Source organism: Polistes dominula, unplaced genomic scaffold (genome assembly GCF_049000335.1).
Source record: "Polistes dominula isolate Pdom_NZ unplaced genomic scaffold, Pdom_raw_medaka contig_12, whole genome shotgun sequence".
NCBI lineage: Eukaryota > Metazoa > Arthropoda > Insecta > Hymenoptera > Vespidae > Polistes > Polistes dominula.
The window spans coordinates 4,094,078-4,120,471 of record NW_028301116.1 but is presented as its reverse complement, the minus strand read 5'-3'; the positions used below and the strand labels follow the sequence as shown (position 1 = coordinate 4,120,471).

The 26,394-nt window shown below is 29.1% G+C and overlaps 1 protein-coding gene across 1 annotated transcript; it reads right to left on the bottom strand.

Moving 5' to 3' along the window:
* Positions 1-532: 532 nt before the first annotated feature.
* Positions 533-26,049, bottom strand: unc-104 (kinesin family member unc-104). The gene is given in 29 exon segments (XM_089176837.1): positions 533-3,020; positions 3,099-3,200; positions 3,302-3,399; positions 3,401-3,439; positions 3,533-3,770; positions 3,857-4,122; positions 4,341-4,588; positions 5,005-5,194; positions 5,282-5,822; positions 6,035-6,150; positions 6,229-6,319; positions 6,414-6,783; positions 7,035-7,153; positions 7,231-7,368; positions 7,449-7,630; positions 7,969-8,141; positions 8,700-8,817; positions 8,936-9,138; positions 9,676-10,122; positions 10,677-10,814; positions 12,943-12,981; positions 13,581-13,720; positions 13,819-13,970; positions 14,244-14,505; positions 14,594-14,939; positions 15,031-15,109; positions 15,187-15,269; positions 15,368-15,551; positions 25,856-26,049. Coding segments are annotated over 28 exon segments (5,121 nt in total). The 5' UTR covers positions 15,468-15,551; positions 25,856-26,049; the 3' UTR covers positions 533-2,917.
* Between the last annotated feature and the right edge of the window lie 345 nt (positions 26,050-26,394).

The window sequence follows — 26,394 nt, the reverse complement described above, 5'->3', positions numbered from 1 at the left end:
AGTATACTCTCCAAAACAAAAACAAATATAAAAATAAAAATTTAATAAACTAACTAATATAAATGCTAATAAATCTATTGAGTACATTTATCATATAAAAAATAATGTAATATAATAAAAATAAATAGTATAGCATAACAAACAAAAATTTTATACATGCTAAATCTATTTTAATAGTATTGCACTTTCTTACTTTGTTATACACTATTATTTATTAATAACTTGTAACATTGATATGAAACAATATAGCAATATATTTAATATAATTAAATAATACTTTTCTTTTTTTATAAATAAATAAATATAACTTTTCTCCGAGTTAAAAGGGGGAATAGTGTTGTGCCGAGTAACTCATTGCAATAGACACAAATGCTATATTTCCATATTCGTATAATAGAATCATTTTTATTTTCTCATAATCATCACCCATCGTCATCATCATCATTATCATTATCATCATCATCATCATTCTGACACTAATTAGTTAGGTCCAGATGAGAGGTATTTAAAAGATACTTTTATACTTCGTATATTTCTTGTTTTTTTTTTTTTTTTTTTTTTTTACTGTGTATCCCTAAGAAAAAAGCTGCGAAAGCTTTAGGGCAATGTTAATCACATATAATCGTTTGAATGCGGTCTTAATTAAATATCGGTAATAATAATGAAATGTTCAAAAGTGACATTAATTTTTCTCCACAATTTTTTCTTCATTATTCATTGTCTTGTTCAAATATAGAATTAATAATCATCGTTCTATCCGCATCTCTCGCATGAAAGATATACATATATATATATATATATATATATATATATATATATATAGATAAATATGTATATCATATCATATCTCATCTTTTTATAATTGTAATCGTAAATAACATATTTTACATAATCGTTAGAGTTTTAATCCGGTTGTGTGTCCGAATAAACAAACGATTTGCGTTTTAATAATCAAAAACGTACAACAAGAACAGAAAGCTTCGATAAGAGATAATATGTATGTATATATGTATATATATATACTACTGTGCCTCTTGCAGTCTTTAAACACGATCTCTCACGATCCACGAGATCTTATTAGAGATTTGTTCTTCGCGTAATATTTTTTTCTTTCCCTATTTAATTTGTTTTTAAACGTTACATGTCATCCGACACTCCTCTCTTTCAATCTCCATTTTATTTTCTTCCATTTTCCTTTCTTACTTCTCCCCTTTTTTCTTTTTCTTTTTCCCATTCCTCGACATTGTCATGTTTTTTTTTATACACTTGCATCATCTGAGACGAGGCATTTATTTTTATTATCTTTTTTTTTTTTTTCATTTTTGTTTTGTGTTTCGTTTTAAAATGGAGAAACTACAGAGCACATAGAAATGTCTGACAAGGATGAAAAGCTGCGTATAACGCGTGAGCGTAATTATTATCTCGCACGCAACACATGTCGATATTATATTTTACATAATGGAGAAAATAATTATTATTCCTTTCCGGTCTAAATCGAGTATCTCCATATTTTTTTTCTTCATATGTCCTATATAACAAATAAAGGACACACCTTCGTAACGATATACATATACATACTTAAATAGTAATTCAATCATTTGTTTACATACTCATCGATGTGGTTCTTCTTTGGTATGTTATATTTGTGTATTTATGTATGTGTGTATGTATATAACTGTACTGTTAAGTAAATCAATTATTTTTAACAAATGATTTTTTAATTCATTCTCTCCCAGTTCCTTTCAACCCTTTTTTTTATCTTCTTTATTTTTTGCTTCTTCTTCTTCCTTTCGTTTCTCGATGTTTCACAATATTTAGGCATAAACATATACACCACCCAAAACCTAGCGAAAAATTCTAAACGCGCATTCTTAAGAGAGTATGAATCTAAGTTTCCTTTTTTTCTTCCATCCAAGATGGAAATAGAGATAATAAATAAATAAAATGAAGGATAGAATATAAATTACACAAATGTACATATAGAAGATTACGAAATTCCCTGCGAACTTCTCGTTGTCTCGTCGATGACATTTCGCAAGATCGTCGAAACGTACCGAGAAACTCGAAAACGCGAAATTGTGTTTTCTCTCCCGGCTACAAATGCTAAGGTACAATGAGTTTGTTTGTTTGTTCTTTTCTTTTTATATAGCATATTGCTAAATCGTAGAAGAAATGTAAATATGTATTTTAATATTTACTTATGTACTTATGTATTTCGCTTTTCTTATCCTGCACGTAGGCGAAGTAAGCAGGGCTTAGTTTTTTTTAAATTATTATTATTATTATTATTATTATTATTATTATTATTATTATTATTATTATTATTATTATTATTAGTATTAGTATTATTATTATTATTATTAGTATTAATATTAATATTATTATTATTATTTTTTTATTATTAATATTAATATTAATATTAATATTATTATTACTATTATTATTATTATTATTATTATTTTTTGTTTCTTTATTTCGTATGTTTATTTGAATTTGTTTCTTCCTGTCGGTATATTAGCGCCTATCTCGTGTTTGCTTGATCTTATCATTCTTTCTTTGTGTAAGTGTATGTTTTATGCATGTGTGTGTTCAAATGTGTGTACGTGTATTTGTTTAATATGATAAAATAACGTATGTATCCTTAAAACAAGACGCCGAGATATCAAGAGATATCATAATCATCATCACCATCATCACCATCATCACCATCATCACCATCATCATCATCATCATCAGATTCGGTTAGCGAATAAATTCTCGTCTGTTGACGTATCCTTAATCGTGACGATCACTCGATGACTACTGAAAATCGAAAACTATAGAAGTCCTGGCCCGAAAATGTCGCTTTTGGCCAACGAAATATTCTCTTGGAGGCTCTTGCAACGGCGCCGGTTACCTCCAGCAAGGCATCGATCACTCACTTGGTTTGATTCGATTGTTGTTCCGACGCCGGAGTAACACCAGTTGGTGATACGTTGTTTAAAGATCTAGTAACCGGGCCTTTGCGTGCCAATTTTGATCTAAAACAAGTGATTTCGACAACAAGAAAATATTATCATTAACTACATTATTATTTTTAGATTTTTTACATTTCATACCTTATCTGGCCAGCTAATAACGGATTTATAGCGTATAACCAATCATACACTTCTTTGTCACCTAATGTCTGAAGAAGGTATCCACGATGTTTTGTTACAACGCTAAAATAAATTATAATAATAATAAATAAACCAAATGAAATATATTTTATTTATTGCATATAACAATAGCCGCAATGAAAAGTAATTAATTGTTTATTTACCTGAACGTATTTGGTACTTTAACCATAGCTAACTGATCTTCTGAGTATTCTACTTGAGCGGTTGCTAAATTAATCAAAGCTCTTTCTACGGGATCTTTTTTCTTCTCGGAAAATTAAAACGTACGGTCGACGTACTGCCTAAATATCAATGAAAAAAAAGTAAATCAAACATCGTTTGAACTTTCTCTTGTAAACTGGTAATATTATTTTTAATTTATTTATACTACTTACAACCCAACGTTTCTTCCATCCGTTAGTCTTGTGTTCTAATACATTTAAATATCCTTTCCTAGCAATAACAGGACTGATGCGAATTTCTTCAACTTCCGGTACATATAACACTAAATTTTCTTTCGAAGGTGAAGAGGATCCCATTGGTGCTGGTGCTGTACAAGACTGACCGATCGTTTCGCTAGTTAACATGCTTTCTTGCAATTCTTGCAATTTGGCTCTTTCGGGTGAACTTAATCTGTAAAAATACAAAATACAAATAAAGTGTTCAATGTAAACGTTGAATTTATAAAAATATTAAAAAAAAATGAAATGTAAACTAACTCTTGAGAAGATGAAGATAACACTGATGATAGCATAGATGCTGACATGTCTCCCATCGTATCTTCTCCTGGGGAAACATCAGATAATAAAATCGGTTCTTTGCTTGGAATTCTACCTTGAATAAGTTTAATATATTTAGTTGCCAATTCTCTTTCCCTATCAGTCATCTCCCAAGGTTCATAAACGTCTTTGCTCGTAGAGCGTTTGAGTTTGATAGGGCTGGCGTGTGACTCGTTCGTAGCTTTTGCAACCATGTTACAAACCTCCTGTAAAACAATATAAATATGATAATAAAAAATTTCCATAATCCCTTTATTATTTTCAGCATGAAATGTAAAAAAATTAAAGCAGCCACGTTACACCGATATTTTATTGTTTATTAAAATTTATCAAAGTATATGTTTAATTTTAATTAGGTATTAAGAAAATATGGGATACTTTTAATGTTTACTATGGTTCAAAAAAATAAAAGAATTTAACTCACTTTCTCGCTTTTTGTGAAATCATGTAACGGTTTATTACACATAGGCATTTTATCAATACCAAGTTTCTCTCTTAAAAGTAAAGTATGTCTGACCCTCTCAACCTCTTCCAATCTGGTTAATTTTTCAAGTTCCCATTGATGATCAAAGATCAGACTGTCACCTCGTGGTCTCCAACCGTGAAGATTTTCTTCACCTCTGACGTAAGTTGAACTCGTATCTAATACGCGACGTTGTCGCCTTTGTACGCCTAAGGTAATAAATAAAAAAATAAACAATTTCCGATAGGAAAATAAACAAGTAATTATAATATATAATTATTGAAATAAAACAATTTATAATATGTTTACTGAAATGTCTGCACGAAGCTTCGCGTTCGAATAATTAGGCGAAGCTGATGTACGCCTGATAGAAGAAGAAGCAAGATGATTGAGATCGTTGTAAGTACTATTACAAATGCCAAATATATATATAGTAAGAGCACCAAGGATAAATAATCAACATTATCGTCATACGGGAAATGTTCACATAATTATTATGTCTTTTTCATCTTCTATGAGCTTTTGTTTTTCATAATAATAATACGACCAGTGCAAACGTTTTAATACGCTGTAACTTAGGATAAATAGTAGCAAGCTGCTACACTAAGGGATACACAGGACAAACCTGGGCTACCTGCTTCCGATGAACGTCGCAGCACCAATTCATAGACGCCGCTAAGTCGATTAGCTTCTTGGTTACGATAACTTCCACTGAACAGATGTTTCAATGATCTTGGCCCGATTCTGGCATCTCTGCCATAAATAATCATGCTTAAATCTTTTGTAATGATAGCTGGTCTACCACAATTCTCCAACTATAATCAAATCAAAAGATTCAACGATATTTTTTATCCTAGGAAAATAATTAATTCTTTTTCTTTTATAACAAAAACAAAACAAACCTCAAGGTATGCGGAGATGGTCATGAAAATTTGTTCACCATAAGACGTGACCCTGTTGAGCAAGGCCGAATTGTGCAAAGAACTGTCCCAGGCCGCTTCGAATCTGAACATACACCTGTCGTCACCTTTAACTTCTAAATATTCACCTGGGAATAATCCCAATGAAAGTACAGACGAATCGTTGTCTTCCTCTTCCGGTTCTGGGGTATTTCTAATACGACCTACTACCAATTCTCTTACATCTTTCCATCGTAATTCTGAAGCAGGCTCGTGTACTATGGTGATACGAATACGACGTTGAATTCCTTGATGTAGGAGGAATAATCCGCGGCAGGGTAAATCATCGCTATGATCCACAACGGATGAAACGTATTCGCCATTCGGTGCTAACTCACAAATTTCAAACCACACGAGTACGTCATATTTTGCATGAATGTGCGACGTACTAGGGGATGGTAAAACGCTACCAAACTTTGGTGAACGTACTGGTTGACTTATTGGTATTGATGGTGGTAACATCCTTTTCGGTGGTTGTCGTACGCTACTAGGTAAATACAAAACAAGTTTTAGTCATCCTGTATTAAAAAATAATTGAATAAATGTCTGGAAGGAAAACCTTCAATTTTGTTCTTGTCTATATTACAAATTTTCCAGACACCTATTCCATTTAGTTTTAATATTTACTAGTTTTAGTCTAATACATACTAGTTTTAATATATTAATATTATTATTTTATATAAATCGTTTACTGACTATTCCAGTTTAGCATCCTTGTGTAACGGATGTTGTTGATAATGTCCGAAGATCTCAAATACAATCGGTTGTGATTTAAGATACTCCAAGAAAGATTTCGTGACAGTGACAGTAATCTACATGGAATATTAGAACGATATTAGTAGGTAATCGTTCGAATTTGATTAAATAAAATTGTCCTTTGTTCTATTTACATTTTGTACATGATAAAATCCAGGTGGACATCCTTTGTTGGTATTCTTTACCGATTCCGTTGAAAATGCTTCATCATGTCGGTGTAAGAAACTATAAAAATTATCAATTGAATTTTGATTCTAACATTTATCAGGTTAACAATTTTTAAATAAATTATCTTGATAATATATTATTATTTACATACTTGAATTGACAGAAAATATCAGCATATTCGGTTGAGATACCCATTGCTTGTAACACCGTAACTCTAAATGTGAACTCAGCACCAAGTTGTAAATGATCTGGTAAATCTTCTTCCTTCATATCACTGGAAACAGAACTATCACCTCTTCCACTATCTGCATCACCAATATCATCTTCATCTTTCAAATCCTTGTGTAATTCGTTATGACCTATAACGCGATCATCGTTCATGAGTATTTGACGATTCTTTTCCAATGTTTGAGCCAAAAGTGTGTTGCGTTTGTTATGTTTGTGTCCACCGAATAAATCATCTTCGAATGAGATACGTGCAGACTGTCTAACGCCGCTGGAGTACTCGCTATTTTCTTCTCCTAAGAAAGAAATTCAAAAATAATAATAATAATTGTATTATTCATAATTAAATCTATTAATATATGTTATATATTATATGATCCAAAGCCCAAATAAAGGAAGAGTGTTCGAGAGCAAGGCTAGCAACCTACCCTCGGTAAAAAAAAATAATCGCTATTATATGTTACATAATATATATGTAATATATGTTGTATTATAAATATATGTTAAAAAATTATATGTAATTGTTATATTATTTGTTAATATTTACCAACAACACCTTGCACGGCTACTCTCAAATAACCTTTGACATCACCTTTTTCGTTAACTATAGCAACTTTGTGAATAAGTGGTACAGGATACATCAAATTGCTAAGATATACGAATGATCTATAAATTGAAATTAAATATATCAATGTTTTAATCACACATTAAATAAATTTAATATTAAAAATAAAATTATTTACCTTCCAACCATACGGAACCATGGGAACCGATCATAAAACGGATCACCACCCGTGATAGTTTCAATATTAAAATCTGGTGATGTAGGTGAAAGTTCAGCCTCATTGTGATACATTTCACGCATAGTTTCTAACCTTTGCCTATATAAACATTCATTTCATCAATCAAATATCAAATATATATGTTTTTTTTTTAATATCAAACTGATCTTCTCTCTTACCTTAATTTTTCCAAGGTCCAATAATGTGTAGCACCATTTTTTGTATCCTGAACTTCAACGGCAACGATTGTGCGAGGGAATGGTCTTTCTTCTTCATCTTCATCATCAATTGCAATTGGTAAAAGATCTTGCGGTAGTGGCGAGTATAGTGTATCCGTCAATAACGTAAATTGGAACTGAACCTGTAATCCAAATAACATGAAAATTATCATAAAAATTGCGACAACATATAAGACAACTCTCAAACGGTACAACTTTAATTAACCTGATTTGTGCTATTTTTTAAATTTTAATTTAACACAGTTTCAATATACTACCTTGTACCAAAATTATAATTTAAAACACAATTTCCATATTGCACAAATCAACTTGGACAACATTCAAACAGCACAAATTTTATTCACCTGATTGTGCCATTTTACTTTACATGGTTTCATATAAGATTGAACGAATTGACTTCATGTTTAGAAGAGGTGAGAAGTTTAAGGGTATACAATATTTGTTCCTAGATGATTCTTACCTTTTTCTTAAGTTCAACCGATATTGCATTGGCTTCCTTGAGGAATATCGCATTGCCCCATAGATCATCTCGAAGACTGGTAAACTGATGATACTTCCACTTGCGGAAGGCCCACGCAGCCAATTGGAAATCTCTCTCGGTCCAGTTGCTCTCTGCGTCAAACAAGGGGTTGACTGAAATGCAAGCCATCACAAGGCAAAACAGTCAGAAAAGCCAAGCATGTACCAATGTCTTCGTCAACTACGCTCTACGATAATCAGAATGATCGGGTAGTACTAGTGCATCAAATAACAAATGAAATGATCTTTGCGTATGAAACAAAATTTTAAATATATATACCAAATGATTTGAAAATAATGAAGGAATGAAATGATCATGAACTTTTGAATATATAAAAACATACTAATTCAACGAACTCTAACGAGAGTGTGATAAAACGTGCCAAATGGTGAAACGATTAACTTATGTTTGCATAAAGTAAGTAATTCGTTAAAATACGTATTAAAACTCTATTGAATATTAATGTGAAATCGATTAGTTTATTAATACATTTAGTGTCGTAAAATATTGAACTTTTTGTTCAAGTCATTTAAAATTGTGACTGTTAATACGTGGGTCATATATGACCCATGCAACTTATATACGAAAGGTTAACGAAAATCAATTGAACAGAAAATGTGTTAATATTATTATACTAAGCGATTTCACAGCTATTTCATTATCATACATACCGAATATATCTTCTTCAGTATTATTGAAATCCTCTGGTGTGTAACTGCTATACATTGACATAGTCATACTTTGTTCTTCTACCTGCTTCTGCAAGGCATCTATTCGTGCTTCGTAACTCTATTGTCAAGAAAAAAGAAAATAAAATAAAGGACTTCAGTTTTACCACCATGTTAATGCAAGGTAAGAAAAAAGTGAACTGGGGTAAAAATGAAAAAATGGCATGCATTTATCTTACCTTGCGTTGTTCCTCGAAGAATTGATCGGCCTCTTCTTTCTCTTTTCGAAATTGTTCCTCGAGTACCATCAATCTCTTTTCCATTTCCAATTTGAGATCGATACCTTGTTTCTCTAATAATTCAATTTGTGCGAAATTCCAGTCAACGGTCTCACCGTTGCCGGGGGTCTCGGCGGGTGAATTTTTTTCTCTTCGTTCACGTACTATTTGTTTAAAGAAAATAAAATAAAAAAATAAAATAACATTCTCCCAAAATTGATTAATTGAGTCAAATTATGCAATTAACTATCACCAACCCTTAATGTTTACGGTTTGAAGATTTTAATTAAAAAAAAAAAAAAGAAAAAAAAACAAAAAAAATAATCTTATATAACATTACTCGTTATTGTGGTTGTTTGACAATGTTTCTTAATGAGTTATTTAATAACGAATAGTATAAATTCCGAGAAGCATACAGCTTTACTTTCAAACAATAATTACAAGTTATTATTTTATGTTTTCCAATGACTCATGTAATATAATTTCAAAGTAATTTGAAAGTTCTCAATCAAAACTATGTTTATATATGGGTTGGTTGATAAATTAGTTTCAAATGTGAGATCACAAAAATGTAGAATCCTTATTAGGTTTAATAAATTTAGTATTATTAAGAAGTCAACAAATTCTTGCATAAATTAACCCAATCGTAAGTAGGATAGAAAAAAAATTTGCAAAAAAATAACGAAGACAATAAAAAGTACCTTGATCAGGATGATTGAACCTAAATACATGATTTTTGCCAAGAATAACGCGTGATCCAGTTTTGAGTACGATCGGTTCGGTTATTTCACGACCATTAACATAAATCAAAGCATCTTTTTTAGGCATCAGAGTGATAACACTTTCATGATTTTCAAATACGCAATGCTCGCTCAATATATGTGGACCACAAAGTTGTATATCTTGTGGTATATTAGCTTCAGCGCTTCCAATACGCGTAAAACCATCTTTGATATAATAAATAAGACACTCGGACATCAAGGGATCCTCATTTAGATTAACCAAGTGTGGGGTTTTCTTTGGTGAAAATACACCAACCGTTACACCATCTTCTTTCACTGCTACACCCATTTCAGCGAACACGGCTTCGCGTTGGAGTCGAATCGATTCGGTTCTCTTCAATTTTTCTTCCCACGTTTCGTTTAATTCTAAACATTATTATTTATTATTTTATATTAAAATGATGTATTAATATAAATATGAATTATTATTATATGTACTATTATATCAGGGCTTCTCAAATTTGTTCTATTTAACGAGTACCATTTACTCCAACAAACCCTAGTAGCACAAAATATTAAAAAATATTGAATACATATGTATTTAATATTAAAAAGAGATTCAATGTCTTATAATATTTTTCAATATTTCGTGCTACTAGGGAACATTTTCGCAATTCTCTATGATATCTTCTATTTCACTATCATTAATATTCACGGTAACACTAGAAGATTTCTGTTATGTTACCAAAGTCCAGGAATTTGTTAATTTAAATCCCATATGGGGTCATAGAAAGTCACGCTTCGAGAAGCTCTGGTATATAAAAATATATATATATGAAAAGAGTTTAATTAAAAACGATGAGAAAAAAAAAGGAAGAATTCATTACTTTTTTCTTTCATTTTTTTTTATGGATGAAAAGTAAGGATGAAAGACGATATTTATATATATATATAAAATGTTACGTGATATTTTCATTTACCGGCTATTAATTTCTCTGATGCTTGTAACTGATCGACCGCTTCTTCGGCAATAGTCGAAGTTGTGTGAGAGGGAATTCTCGCACGAGATTCTTTGTTGTAATCATCCTCGCGTTTATTCGTTCGAATGATTTCATCCCCTGCAGATTATAAGAAAAGACAAAATACAATATTTAATATACTCTCGAAGATTTCTTTATTCATTTATCTTTTTTTTATTTTTTTTATTTTTTTCTATTTTTTTTTTTTTATATATATGAAAAGAAATTATTTGTCATGATTAATTGTCTTTTCTTTTATTACTATTATTATTTTTATTATAATGATCTTTATCAATTTGATTATTATTATTATTATTATTATTATTATTATTATTATTATTATTATTATAAATATCGTGCTCGTGGTGGAGCGACGTCAAATATTTTTTTTTTTTTTAACAAAACACACACAAAGCCATAACTTTAAGGCAATAGCATAAGCAAAGAGATTTTATTGACGCTTTCGTCTGCTCCCTTTTATTTATTTATTTATTTTTTTTAATTATCATTTACAATGAATAATAATTTTGATCTATATTATTCATCTAAATAATAATCGTTCAAATAATTTATCTATAATTTTTTAATCTACACGTATAACATAGATTTTAATATTTTTTGTTTGTAGTTAGAACATAAGATGATTATTTCAGATAAAAAATAATTTCTAAAAATATTGAATTATTTTCTAAACGTAATTCTAGGGAACGAGGCGAAATATTAGCAGGGTGGTGATGAGAAAAGCATGATTAATAAATATGACGTCAGACACTATTATGTAATCAGGTTAAAACACATAGAAACAATTGTTTTTTTTTTTATCTAACAATAAGATTTTTATACGTACGAAGTGTCCCAGTTTTTTTCCCATAAAATTTTACGAAGCAAAACTGGGTCACAACTTGTACGCATAAATTCTTATTTCTTTTTTTTTTTCCTTTAATAACATTTTCTTTTATGGGGAAAGAAGAAGAAACTAACATATCGACAAATTTTTAAAATGAATGACATCTGAAAAGTGAATTATTATTGAAGAATAATTATCTATGTCAAATATAATAATATATATAATATATATACACCTAACAGATAAGCTTTTTTTTTAAGCGTATATACATGCTACTACTTCAAGAACAACGAATCGCATAAATCAACACATTTTATCTTTTTAATTATTATTGTATTATTTGTTCATTTAGAAACGAAAGATTTTTTCAAATTTTCTTTCAATAATATAAATTTAATTATACACAATCGATCGTTGTAAATTATTAAATAGAATATATATATATAAATAAAATATATTCATGCAATATATGTGAATAATAATATTAATAATAACAATAATAATAATAATACAACAATATTTGATATAATAAATGCAGCCATAATTCAGCCTGATTCTACCATGCATTTATCCTTATCATCTTACTAGAGGATTTTTTGCACATTCATGCAGCATGGTAGGCGATATATATATAGTAACTTTAATTATTTTTTCTTAATAATTGTATATTAATTATTCAAAATAATTGATTGTTAAAAAAATGCGATTCGTTATTTTCTTCATCGCGCATTCGATACGCTTCAAATGTTAAATTCAACAATCTAAAAACTTGTAATCATATTATTTTGCAATCTAATACTATCATATGAAAATACTATTATATTTTAAACAATGAATTGAAATGTAACTATATCTGTAACTTGTCATGAAAATTATTTCTAACATGTGCACACTGATTTCTAAATAATTTTTTCTTTACTTTTATTATAACATTTTGTTCTATTTCATTTACGTTCTTATCATCTTTTTTTGTTATTATTATTAAATTTTTTGTTTATGTAGGGCAGACATATTGGACACATTTTCAAAACGGCGGAATGGCTAAACATGTAAATAGATTTAAAAAAAAAATCAAAATAAAAAAGGGTACTCTCGCGAAGCAATATATAGAAATATGTATAAACAATTGTAGAAGAAAAAAATTGATAAAAAAGATCTGCAAAAATATGAAAGTGTTATGAATATTATGCAATTGGCCGTGATAATAGAAGCATATATTGAATAAAAGGCACAATGGTACAATTGCCTTGCTTGGACGCTGCTTAAAATTGCCGTGTTTACTTGTCATTCATTGACATTTAAATATACATAATTTTTATTTTTTTTATTTTGTTCTGCTTTTTTTTGATTAAATTTCTTTTTTTGTTAATTGTTACTTACTAGGCTCTTTCTTTTCATAAGTGACTTTGCCATCTGGCCCTACGTTATGCATAAAAGGGACAAAGAAAAAAATACTATATAAATAGCTTACCTACGGTGCACCATATACATTATTAGATTAATTTCGTTAAAAAGAATATAGTTGTATTCTTCTTCTTTATCTAATTTTTCTTTATATATATCTTTCCATTTCTATTCTGTGTTTTTTAAATTAGCAGCAACATAGATTATAATATCTCTGAATCTAAGTACAAATGTATATTAATATTTCTTTTTTTTATGGATATTAGATTATAATTAAGAACAGGAATATATTTTATAATATAGGTGATGAAGTGTTAATGACTTTTATATACAACGAACTACTACATTGTTCTATTTCATTCAAATATTAAAATATATTATTAAAATATTTCAATTTATTATGACACACCCGGTATTATATTTTTATTAAAAATTGTACTATACTGCTTTTTCGTTATACTAATATACTATTATAACTATTTATAGGTTTATATATGGAAATTATTATTCTAAAATAGTCACTGTTTTCATTTTTTTTAAATGGTCACTTTACAATTGGAAATGTTGCATAGTTGAAAAACAAACGACATTGTTAAAGAATCTTTGTAACTCACCTTCTTGAACGTCGATTCCTTCTTGTTTGAGAAGTTCACGTAGTTTTTGTATTTCTTCTTTGAGTTCTCGAATGAGTTTGGCATTCGCGTCCTCGTTAACGACAGCTTTGCAAACAATTTGTTTCGCACGATCCGCATATCTATAAAAAAAATTACCAATAAAAATTTATATTAATTACAATTTTGTTATTTTTTCAGTCGTTAAATAAATAAATAAGAAAACAAAAAATATAGTTACCTTAGGGTTGATAAAGTTTCATCATAATTAATGTCAGCTGGACTAATTGCTGCTATCATAGCAGTCTTCGAATTACCACCAAGATTTTCACGTAATAACCACGTTAGTACTGAATCTCTATAGGGGATGAAATCGGCCTTCTTTTTTTCTTGGTAGCCTGAAGATTTATTTTACCAAGAATATATTTAAAAATGTCTCATGAATTTTTAATAAATTAAAATATTCCATTTAAAAATATTATCGATTTTACAAATATACGGTACAATTAAACTTACCGCCTAATTGTCCATTAAATGGCATACAAATTAATGGCAGCAAGTGATAAAAATATTCATGGAAGTTAAAAATATTCGAATAATAATAATTCAATTCTAAAGTTAATATTAAAGTTAAGAGATATTAAAGAATAATCACAACAAAAATATACTAACGATTTCAGCCAATGCGCTAATAACTTTTCCAAGTGTGGTAAGACTCTTGTTAATATTTGCACCTTCCTTGAGCCTTGTACCTTTAGCACCAGTCGAGTCGGCTCTTTCAGAACCTGCTAAATCGACCAGAGATATTTTACTAACTTTCTCTGTTGCTAATCCAGTCGTTGAATCTTGTCTTTGTTGTGTAAAGAAGATCGTAAATACTGCGTGTGATCTACTGGATGTTTCGTTCATATTTGTTGCTGCAACCGTTCTATACAAAATTACAAACATAATTGACAAAGACAATTGTAAACAAATGAATCATTTTTTTTATATTTTGTTTAATTATTTGTACAAACCTTGCTTTGTTTCCTTCGTCTATGAGATCATGAATATCTTGATAAGACATCACAGCTAATTTGGAAAGATCCTCAACGTAAGGTCCAAGAAGAGGATGTTCACGTACACGTAAATTTCCTTTGTTCTTTGGATTTAACAAATCCCTAACTCTCTCGCAATAAATCTCCATATAACTCACCTCAACCGAATATTTCAATTGTTCGGATGAATTTCGACTTATTTTACGAAACAAATCTTTACAAATTTGAGGTATTATTCCTTCTTGACCATCTTCCTGTTTACCCATCATCGTATAAGATTTTCCAGCACCGGTCTGTCCGTAAGCAAATATACAAACATTGTAGCCTATAATAATAATAATTCATTTCAAATTATCGTCATCGTTATTGTTGTAATAATTAGATTGTTCAAATTATTTTTAAGTTTCATTTGTTACCTTCAAATGCATGTTCTAACATTTCCTCGCCTATGTCTTTGTAGACCATAATTTGTGATGAATAATTAGACTCGCATGGCTGTAATATTTGAAATTTATTTGTTATTTTTATCTCTCTTATAGTTAAAAAGAAATATAATTGTTGAATATACTCACGTCCATGGAAAAGTACGAATAATCATAATTGAAGCTTTTTATTGCATCCTTACTGCCAGCTGGTACTTTCGGATTTACTATTGCTATTGATTGAAAATATTTCAAGAATTATTATTTTCTTTTATTCCATTCTTATTATTTTGTAATTACATTTATATATATTGCGGCATATATTACTTACAAGTAGTATTGCCTGACATTTCAATGATGCATTGTGCTTCGCGTGATATTTCACGATTGTTAAAGGGTCGAACCCTCACCGCTACTTTCACCGACGACATCTTTGCTTTTTTCTTTTTACTCCTTCAACGTTCCTTACAATTATTATAGTCACGTTATTATTATGTGCCTTTGGTCAGGTCTCTCTACGATATAAAACAAATATAAAAAAAAGTATATTAGAAAAACTATATTAAAGTAAACTTAAATCGTTTATACATTTTAATCGACTTCCATTTTGAAATTTTAAATGTAAATTATTTCCACATCGATTCTAACAAAAACAAAAGTTAAAAAATGAAGTTTACAATTTAACTTTTATTATCGGAATATTTAAATGGAATTTAAAAATAATTTTACGTTTCAGTTAGGGCAAACTATCAAACGATAAATAATTTCAAACCTGTGAGATCATTTCTAAATATGATCCAATCAAAAACGAGAAGATTTGAAAATAATTTCACAAACTAATAATTTTATTTCTTTTTCTTTTTTTTGTGTTTTTTCTCACAGTAAATAAATTTGAGAAAAAGCATGTCAATCGAACGGAATAATTTAGAGATTCATTTGATAATCACACATAAAGTCAAATAAATAATTTCACGTTGTGATAGTCATGTTGAAAGAAATTGATTGGATTGGACTGAATTATTTTGTACTCCAATGGAAAGTAAATTGGTAGGAAAGAAAATGCAAATTTTCGTACGCGTTAATTATGGAATGACTCAGAGTGCTCGATTATGTACACACACATGCGCTCTTCCATACGGTTATCCTGGCACACGAACAATTTGTAACATAGAGCTTTTTTTTCTCTCACACTCTTAGTTATATATATAATATACATTTATTTGAGCGTATGTGTATGTACTACGTAGTTACTCGTAAATATAACGAGATAAAATCGACGTATCCCATATTATTTTAATTAACAAACAACTTTAATACTCAAACAATCTAACGAAATATTGAACTAACAAATCCAAAATTTAAATAGACACACATGAGAAGACAGATATTCTATTTAAAATACAGTAAAACGAATGAAACAATTTTCCGAAAATGGTATAAACGATAAATCAATAAGGTCTGTGCCATTAGAAATGGAAGAGATTCTACTCGTCGTTTCTTATTCGAGGAATCTAGAACGCTATTCGGTCAATAATTCTAATTCCTTCGAATTGATTATAAAAATTCGAACTGAGAGAAATATTACTTCGATTTCAAAATATGTTTCGAATTTTTTTTTAGAAGATTAATTTTTAATAATGTTTCAACAATTTTATACATCACTACCAACGTTCAACACACTGATATAAACATTCTCATTCATACGTATATTTAATAAGAAAAATTAAATGCACCAGCAGTGAGTCAAAGATCTCACTCAATGATGGAAAACGTTGAGTTGTACTACTTGAAGTAACACTACTAGTCCGTATTTAAACGGACTTCTTCTCCTTACGTGATGCAACTCGACGAATGGCCGTACAAGTAGAACGAGACGAGTGAAATAGTCAGCCATTTATAAAATCGAATATACACTCATATTTCGCACTATAATCCATTATAACAACCATTTTAAAGACAAATTTCAAAATATCAAAACCAATGTAATAATAAAAACTCTCTAATTGTAAGCATCATTATTAGTATAATAAACAATAATTAATAAAACATATAATAATAATAACAAAAATCGAAGAATGTGAACACGAAGAGATAAATAGGGAAGGAGAGAGAGACGAGGTCAGGTCGACAGCAACGAAAGGCAACGATTCGAAGAAAACTGAGAAGTTCTAAACACCGAAAGGGATCGAATCTTTCCGAAGGACGTTCGAGAAGTAACGAAACGAAAGATAGACACAAAAAGAGAGAAAGAGAGAGAGAGAGAGAGAGAAAGTAAGGAGTGGGATAAATGAGAAAGGCATCGTACCGTGATCGATAGAGAACCGGGTTGGTTGGTTCGAGTTTCAAGGGAGTTTGAAAAGACAAAGAGAGAGATAGATATATAGATAGATGGATGAAACGAAATAAAAAGAGATAGATATATCTACCATGCATGTATTGAAATAAGAAACCAAAAAGGGGGTTATTGTGTTGAGTATCCAAAAGTCTTAGCTTACCTCGATCGAATTTAAATTCCACCCCTTTTACCAATGACCGTTGTTTCCTTACTCGTATTTCTTTCCTTGTGTTGTATAATATGTAAGGTAAATAATATAATCACTGATGAACACTGAGGGACGCGCGCATAAAGAGCGCACGAAGACGACGTCGCCCGTCGACGTCGTACGGCATCGACGCAACCGCGATTAGAACCGACTGGTAGAGAAATGGAGATAAAAGGAGAAAGAAAACGAGAGACAGAGAGAGAGAGAAAGAGAGAAAAAATATATATAGAGAGATATAGATTTGAAAAAAAAAAATAACACTCGAGATTACTATCTCGGTGCACTAGACGACGATCGACGATCGAGATACATACTGCGAGACGAGAACATTATTATTAGTATTATTATTATTATTATTATATTATTATTAACAATGACAGTAACGATCTTTCGATTTGCATATTATTAATTATAACTTTTTCCTTTTTTCTTTTTTAATATTTATATTATGTGCGTATTTGCGTTAACGTGTGTACGTGTAACGTGTGCGTATGTGAAATGTGTGTACGTGTGTATGTGTATGTGTGTGTGTGTATATTTCTTTCACGCAGCCGTCTCTCTCGCTCTCGCAGATCCACCCCGATGCCGAGAACAGCTAGCAATGCTCCTACGTTTTGGTAATGTCGGTCGCTGAGAGTCAAGTGCACTGCGGGCGCCTGCGTCGATCGACGTATGTGTAAGAGAAAGAGAGAAAGAGAGAGAGAGTGAGAAAGGGAGGGGGAAAGAGTATGTAGAAGGCGAACGACTGCGCCTACGCCATTTTTTCGAACAAATCCGAAAAAATTAAGCCCTTTTCATATAAGTTCTATACAATGATAACGAGTAAGCCTAAGACGTTTTTCTCCCCTCTAACTTTATCTCCAAATTTCTTTTTTCTTTCTCTCTTTTATCTATCTAATTATTTATCTATATATCTATCTAACTATCAATCTAGCTTTCTATTCATTATATCTTTGGTTTGATTTTAAAACATAGTTTCTATTACGGGTCGTGCGTGTGTGTAGACTATAATATACATAAAAAAAATTATTATTGATAATATTCTAATCGAGTTAACTGTTCCATTTTTTCCTCTACTCGATTCAATATCTAAAGTATTATTATTGTATTTTATTAATACATGTTGCTGCTGCTGCTGCTGCTGTTGCTGTTGTTGTTGCTACTGCTACTGTTGCTATTATAATTATTACATTTAAAAAAAAAATAGTTTCGTTCGAGACTACCTGTTACCTTTTATCGATGAATTTCATTATTGGATAACCAAAGTGGACAATGGATCAGACCGTCATCCATTTTGGTTATATGCATTTTGTGTATTTTTATGAAACCCTAATTATTTTTTCTTTTCTTTAAAAAAAAAAAAAAAAAAAGAAAATAGAGGAACTGAAAAGAATAATGTAGAAATTGTCAGGTGAAAAAAAAGAAAATAATTCGATTAGGTCTCGGATGTTTTATAGAAATAATAAGAAAGAAAATCCCTCTCTAAGATGTTAACCCTTTTCGCAAATCCCCACTGAGAGAGAAAGACAGAGAAAAAAAAGCATGGCTATCTCTCTAGAGGGATAGCTTACCTGTCGTCTTACTACCCTCTACACAATCCTTACTCTGAAAAATCCTATGCGTTGGGACGCACCCTGGTCTGTGAATCGTCCCTACCCTAAAAGGAATAAGAATCCCTACCAAGACGGGGCCCACCACGACGAGTGGTACCGCGACTGGCACTACAAACAAGGCCGAAAGGGTATGTCGAACTCCGAATAAAGATGGCGGCGGCTGCCGTTCGAAGTTAGAAAAAGAAAGAAAGATAGAACGCAAGTAAGGGAGAAAGAGAAAGAGAAAGAGAAAGAGAAGTGAGACGCCATTAGTGAAAAGATGCGCGCGCAGTTTGAGTCGGGTAGCCAATAGGGTGGCTCAATTGTAAGGAAAATCAATAGCATGGTGTGACGTCAACATGTGCGAAGAAAACGCGATCGACCGATGCGACACGGGCGGCGCCGGCCAATTTCTATGGAGCAATCAATAAGTTACCGTGCTGCCCACATTGTCGCCGTTGAGACACACGCTGTCTTCGTATATTTACTTTTCCCTCCTATTTTATATCTTTATCTCAATTTCTTTTTCTCAATCATCTTTGCTTTCTCTTAGATTTTACACCATCCCTAACAATAGCTCTTCTATTCTTCTTTTTATACTATAGATATATATTATCTATACTATATATATATATACTATATATATGTATATACCCTATGTTTTATTATATATTTATAAAGTACTATTAGTATATATTATATGTAGTATAAAATATCATTTGAATATATAGTACAAGATCTTTCTCCTCAATTTTACATCAACCCCCTACAGTTGCTCCTCCATTTTTGTTTCCATTTTACATACGCATATTATACTATATGTCTCTCTCTCTATACTGTATATATATTATATTTTATTATATATATAAACATATTTGAAATATAGCAAATAAATTAATTATTATAACTAAATTATCCCCAATCTTCCGTAACAAAAACTACCAAATAATATTAAATCCGTGACCTATTTTTTCTAAATGATATAAGACCAAAATCCATTATAATATGACTAATCTATTAGTCATCTTTTCGTTATTGGTATTTACCAATCTAATAAAAAAATTAATTTATAGTCAACCCTTATCTATTTAATCCTTTAAAAGTTCTCATATTCCGTTTGATCGAGTACCTGCTACCATTTACGTGACCCCACAAACAAAAGAAATAAAACTAAAGTTCTCCAATTTGTTTCTTTTTCAAAATACGGATTAATACTTGTTTTTTTACACAAGATTTATGAATAAACGCATATAATTAATGTACTTTAAATTATTTAATTCGAAAGTTGAATATTATTTTCCATCATAATCGAAACGTTTAACCTTTGTTAATCTCCCACACCATTCGATGACCCCTTCTTGCATTCACCAACGATAATCCCAACAAAGGGTGTTCAAGTGAAGGATGGGACGTATCCGCAGTGTCTGATACGAGAAACGCACCTTTCCCCCTTTCTCATACACACACACACATACACATATTCAAACATATAGACATTCCAAGTGTTAGAAATAATATTGGAGCATTTTTTTACTGACGGATTTATTCTATCACATTTTGCTTGACACATACCCACATATATACACGCACACATACCATCCCCCTTCACACACACGTATATTATACGTGAAAATGAATATATGGAGGTTGAAAAGGCAGACAGTTCTTAATTCCTATCAAATAGCTTGTTATCCTTGTCTATCCTATGGAATTGATCGAAAACATACAAAAGCTTTACGTGAAAAACCTATTCAATATTTTAATGAGATAAATAAAGAGAAAAAAAAATTTATGATGAAATAGAAAAAATGTACTGATACGATATCATTATTTTATTCACTTTACGAATAATGTGTATCATTTTATTCCGATTTATTGAGGGAAGAAAGTAAAGATAACATTTCTAATCGTAGTTTCGAATTACCGTATTCGTTTGATATCCCTTCGTATTATATAAAATATGTAATGTTTATTAGAACGTAGATATTATTATACATATAATAATAATAACGATTCTTTAGAATTTCTTTTTTCTTACAATATTTTCACAAAGTAAACACGTGTGTATATATACGTATTTGCGCTGGCTAGAATTGTTCTATTCAATCGATAATTTCAAGCACGAAGATTTATAAGCATGTAACACACACTATATAAGAACAATCAAATAAATTTTATACAATCATTTTGATTTTATTTGAATTTTTTAGAGACCAATTTTAACATTATATTATATCAAAAATTGGTATATTATTAATATTAACTGTTATAAAAGTTATTAAATTTTTTAACTGAAAAGAATATATTAAAAAGTATAAATGAAAAAGTTCTAATAAGAATAAAATCTAATGTAAAAATAATTGACAATAAATTTTGTAATACATGATTATTATTTATCGTATATATATATATACCAAATTTTTTTATGAATTTTATTAAATAAGTATATAAATTGATTTGATTAGTAAAAATGTAATATTTTAATTTAAAGATTAGAAAAAGGACTATGATTATTAATAAGAATAATAAAAATTGATTGATAAAATAATAATAAATTAAAACAATGACGACACTTGTAGCATTGTCGTGCTACATACATATTAATATATATACATACATGTGTGTATGATCGTTATGCCGGTAGAGAATGGTTCGATTATCAGTTGTAGCTTTCAACAGCTATATATACATATATAGCATAGTCCCAATTACTCGAATATCGATTCTCTTGTAACTATTCCAAGTAGGAATCGTTGGAAACGTCGATAATTTGCAATATCTCGTAAATCCTGGTAATCGAGAGTGTCGCCTTTTTTCATCAGACTATTATTGAAAATTAAAATACAAACAAACGAACTTGCAAAAATATACAAAAGAGAATAGAATAAAAAAAAGAATAAAGGGAAACATTTTTATATCCAATCGATGTGCTACATTTTGAATGACTCTTTTGAATAGGATTAATGCAACGTTGTATACAATATATCGCGTTCGATAGTATGCTCCTAAATGTGACGAATCGCGAACCCGACCATCGTTTTTATTTGAGCTTATTTTCAACCTTGAGACACGCGCCATACTTTATTGCATATTTTATTACTTAAGTAAAACTATATTAAAGATGTAATAATAATTATGAATAATAATTACAATGTGTTAGAAAATGATCTGTAATTCTGTTTTTTAACAAGTTACTAACTTAGTGTAGAAAAAAATATTAAGGTGGTATTTATCATTGCGGTATTTTTAATTAAGAGTTAAAATATTTTAATTAAAATATTTGTTAATAGAATTTTTCAAAATTATACCGATCAAATAAATAATATAATATTAATAGTTATTTATTTATATCCGACAAAATGTAATAACTACTTAATTTATACAACACTTACTAATAAATAATAAAACTATTAATAGTTTTATTATTTATATAATAATACTATAGAAAATATTAATCTTTGATTTAATAAATAAATATTCAAAAATTCTCTTATAAATTTTTGTAGATATCAATTATATAAAAACATATTTCTATTCATTATTTTAATTTGCACAATTTCTGCCTATCTTCTTTGTATTGCTAACAATAACTTCATTCGCAGAACATTCATACTTAAACCTCTTTCTAAGTACGAAAGATCACGAGAAGAAAGCATGAATAAAAAAATGGTTGACCTGTTCTCATCGAAGACAGAAAACCACAAAACGGGAAAAAAATAAAAATAAATAAAAGGAAAAATTGTTGGGAACAAAATAGAAAAAAAAATTTAAAAAAGAAATAGAAAAAATATAAGCGGGCATGTTATTTTAATGAGTAGCACGCGCGAAATGATGGATTTTTAGAAAATGAATAAAAAAAAAAGAAAAAAACTCTTTTCTTTTGCACCTTTCAATTAATGTGCGACATTTTTGCGAAATAAAAAATCGGTAATAAAACGAGAACACATAAGGTATGTAAATATATACAGAAATATTATATGTGTAAGGTTGCATTAGAGTATGTTTAGCAATATTTTAATGAATGTATGTGTATGTGTGACACCGAAAAGTAAAATGTTGAAAATTTTTTAAAAAATGGAAGTACCTTCCATTTTTCTTTTCTTTCTTTTTTTAATTCCCTACAAGTTAACCTACAAAGCATACAATTATTATTGCAACTCGATCTTTATAAAATCGATCGATAAGAATTTGTATATTTTTTATTATTATTTTTATTATTTACAGATAAATTTTCGCAATATATATCTGAGCTACCGTTTAATTTTACTTGGCGAGATGAACAACCGAGATAAGTTTTGTCTTGTTCAACAAGTCTGACCAATTAAATTACTTCCTTGTAAAGTCTATTTATTTAATATGAAGTAGATGAATTGTTGAAGAAAATATTCTTAATTAGAAATCTACCAGTCACAACCGTCTGTCAGAAATTTTTCTTCAAGAATTATTATTATGATGAATAAATGGTCTAACGCAAAGACCCCAATGACGTCATGGCATTGACCAGTGACGTCAGAATTTCGACAGATGACACCACCACCTTATATTTATTGACACTTACTTTAATTATAAGATTTCTATATTGTTTTTATTTTTTATTTTTAAACTACGTCATAGTAAACATTACATGTTGTTGTTGATTTTTATTAATAATGTTAATAACTTTTTTCACAATTAAACAAAAAAATTAAAATTTGTAAAACAAATTTACTAACTTATTTAAAATGATGATTAACATTTATATTGGAGACCTAAATACTTTTAAATAATGCAAGAATAATTTTATGAAATATTGATAAGAAAATTTAGTAACATCAAATTTATAGAATAAAGTTTTTGTGCAATTATATGAATTTTTATGTCATAAACAATTTCAGCATGTATTTCTAAACTTTTATTTATGCAATAAATGGTAATTTATCAATTTCATAAATAAACTATTAATTGAATCTATTAACTCAAATCTGATATTCCTAGACAAGCAGTGTCTTAATAAGAATATGAAAATATTTGTATAAAATCAATGCGTACTAAAAAGACCATAGAAACAGTAAAATATGATTTTTAATGTAACTCATTTAAAATCACACATACTTTAGTTTATTTTCTGTTTATGAAAGCTTTAATAAAATATATCAGTTAACACAATTCAATATTGATTAAATACTGTATACCTATCGACTTCAATGTATTGAAAGTAAAATAGCCATAAATGTTTTTTAAAGTAATCTAAGTAAAATAAATGAAATAAATATTCTTACAAGTTAATAAAATGTTATTTAAGAATTAACATCTTCTAACATGTATCTATCATTGTTATAATCATAATGTTAAACACAGATTTGACATTTGGAAATGTCTAATAATTTTTAGGTTAGGTAAACCTGTTAAGAATCACAGATCATTTAGAAAATAATTGTGAATAAAATTCAAATATTAGTTGAACATTAACAAAAGACAATCTAATTTCAAATATAGTATGTTCAAAAATACTTGTTTAAGATTTAATAAGATTCACTTTCAATTGTTTCACTGTTGATTCATCAATGTTTTTTTTCTTATCTTACAAAGAAAGATAATTGACAATGAATTTTTGCTTATACTCATGAAAATTGTGAAAACCCTACAAATTGTTCAATAAGTGTTTACTTACGTTGGCAGGACTTGATCAACAAACACAAACTTCTTTAAAACGTTCACATTATTTTTTTTTTTTTAAATAAAAATAATTCTTATTTATACATATATAATGACTAATGACATTTAAACTTTTATCAACTTCAAATTCAAACTAATTTCAAACTCGAGCATAGACAAATCTTCTGACTCATTCTTCATATCCAATCATACTTTTTACGTATGACGAGACTATTAAATATAAAAGCACCTTAGGGATTTAAAAAACATGATAGCAAACCGCTTTAACCTTCTTTGGATCCGGAAGCAAGTTTCAATTTGAAAAATGGCGCTGACGCCACTAAAGATTTGAATTTTTAAATTTATTTCATTTCATAATTTTAAAATATTTCGAAACGAATTTTCTAATAAAAATATTACAACAATGTAAGTCACATGTAAATATAAAAATGTAATGTTTCATAATTAAAATCATATTAAATTATAGAATAAAAATGCGAGGCCATTGAACGCCCTTCAATTAAGAAGTCGTCAAGATATAAAATTAGCCATCACTTTTCTGAAATTGTTAATAAAAATATTTGTTCATACGAATAATAAATTCATATAGTCTATTTAATATTTTATTATTAATTATTTTTAATATTAATTCTCTCCTAATAAATTTGTTATTTTATTTATTATTTTAAAATTTAATTAAATTTCACGTATTCCGCCATTATAGTATTAAAAATAAATAACAACCATCATTCTATATATATAACAATATTGCATCTGACAATATAATCTCTGAAAATCGATAAAAAAGAACATCTTAATATCAAAAAATGTTATCATTTCATCAATAAATGATAAGAAGCTCAATAGATATTTGATATTAATTCGACTTTAAATCTATATTGACAATATCAATAAAAAAGTGATTAATAGAAAAAGGATGAAATAGTGAACGATCAAAATCAAATATAAAATATAGAAACTTATCTACATACATTGAACTTAAATTTGCGAACAAAAAAAAGGTATTAATTTACATATAATTATACTTACATTAATTAGAAATTCACAGTGAAAAGAATGAGCAGCAATGATCCTTTTCTTCTCTCACTCATCGACACTCACACACTGACATGAAACAGCTGAAATCCTCCAGCCATACTGTTTCTGGTTCCGCTACGTTCCTTCGGACACATCGACGTGCACGCTTTGCAAAGTGAGTCTCCTACTCGACGGGTCAGCTAGCTTATGTCCCGATCGATTATCAAAACCACGTGTTAGAGTTCCCTTTTTCTACTTTAGACGAACTTCTTACACATTACCCATATCCAGTGTACAATCCATCCCCGCCATCTACAAACCCTCAGCTAAATCCAACATCCAACCCCAAATTTGTTAATTTTCTTATTTCTTTACTTTTCGATGCTCGCAATAATATTCGTATATATTTACATATTTAAATGTCATTCGTTTCAATTTTTAATTATATTTATAATTATTATCTTTTATTTTATATATAAATATACCTGAACTTTAACAAAATTTTATTATTCGATGACACTGTATTGATCGAATGAATTCAATTAATTGAT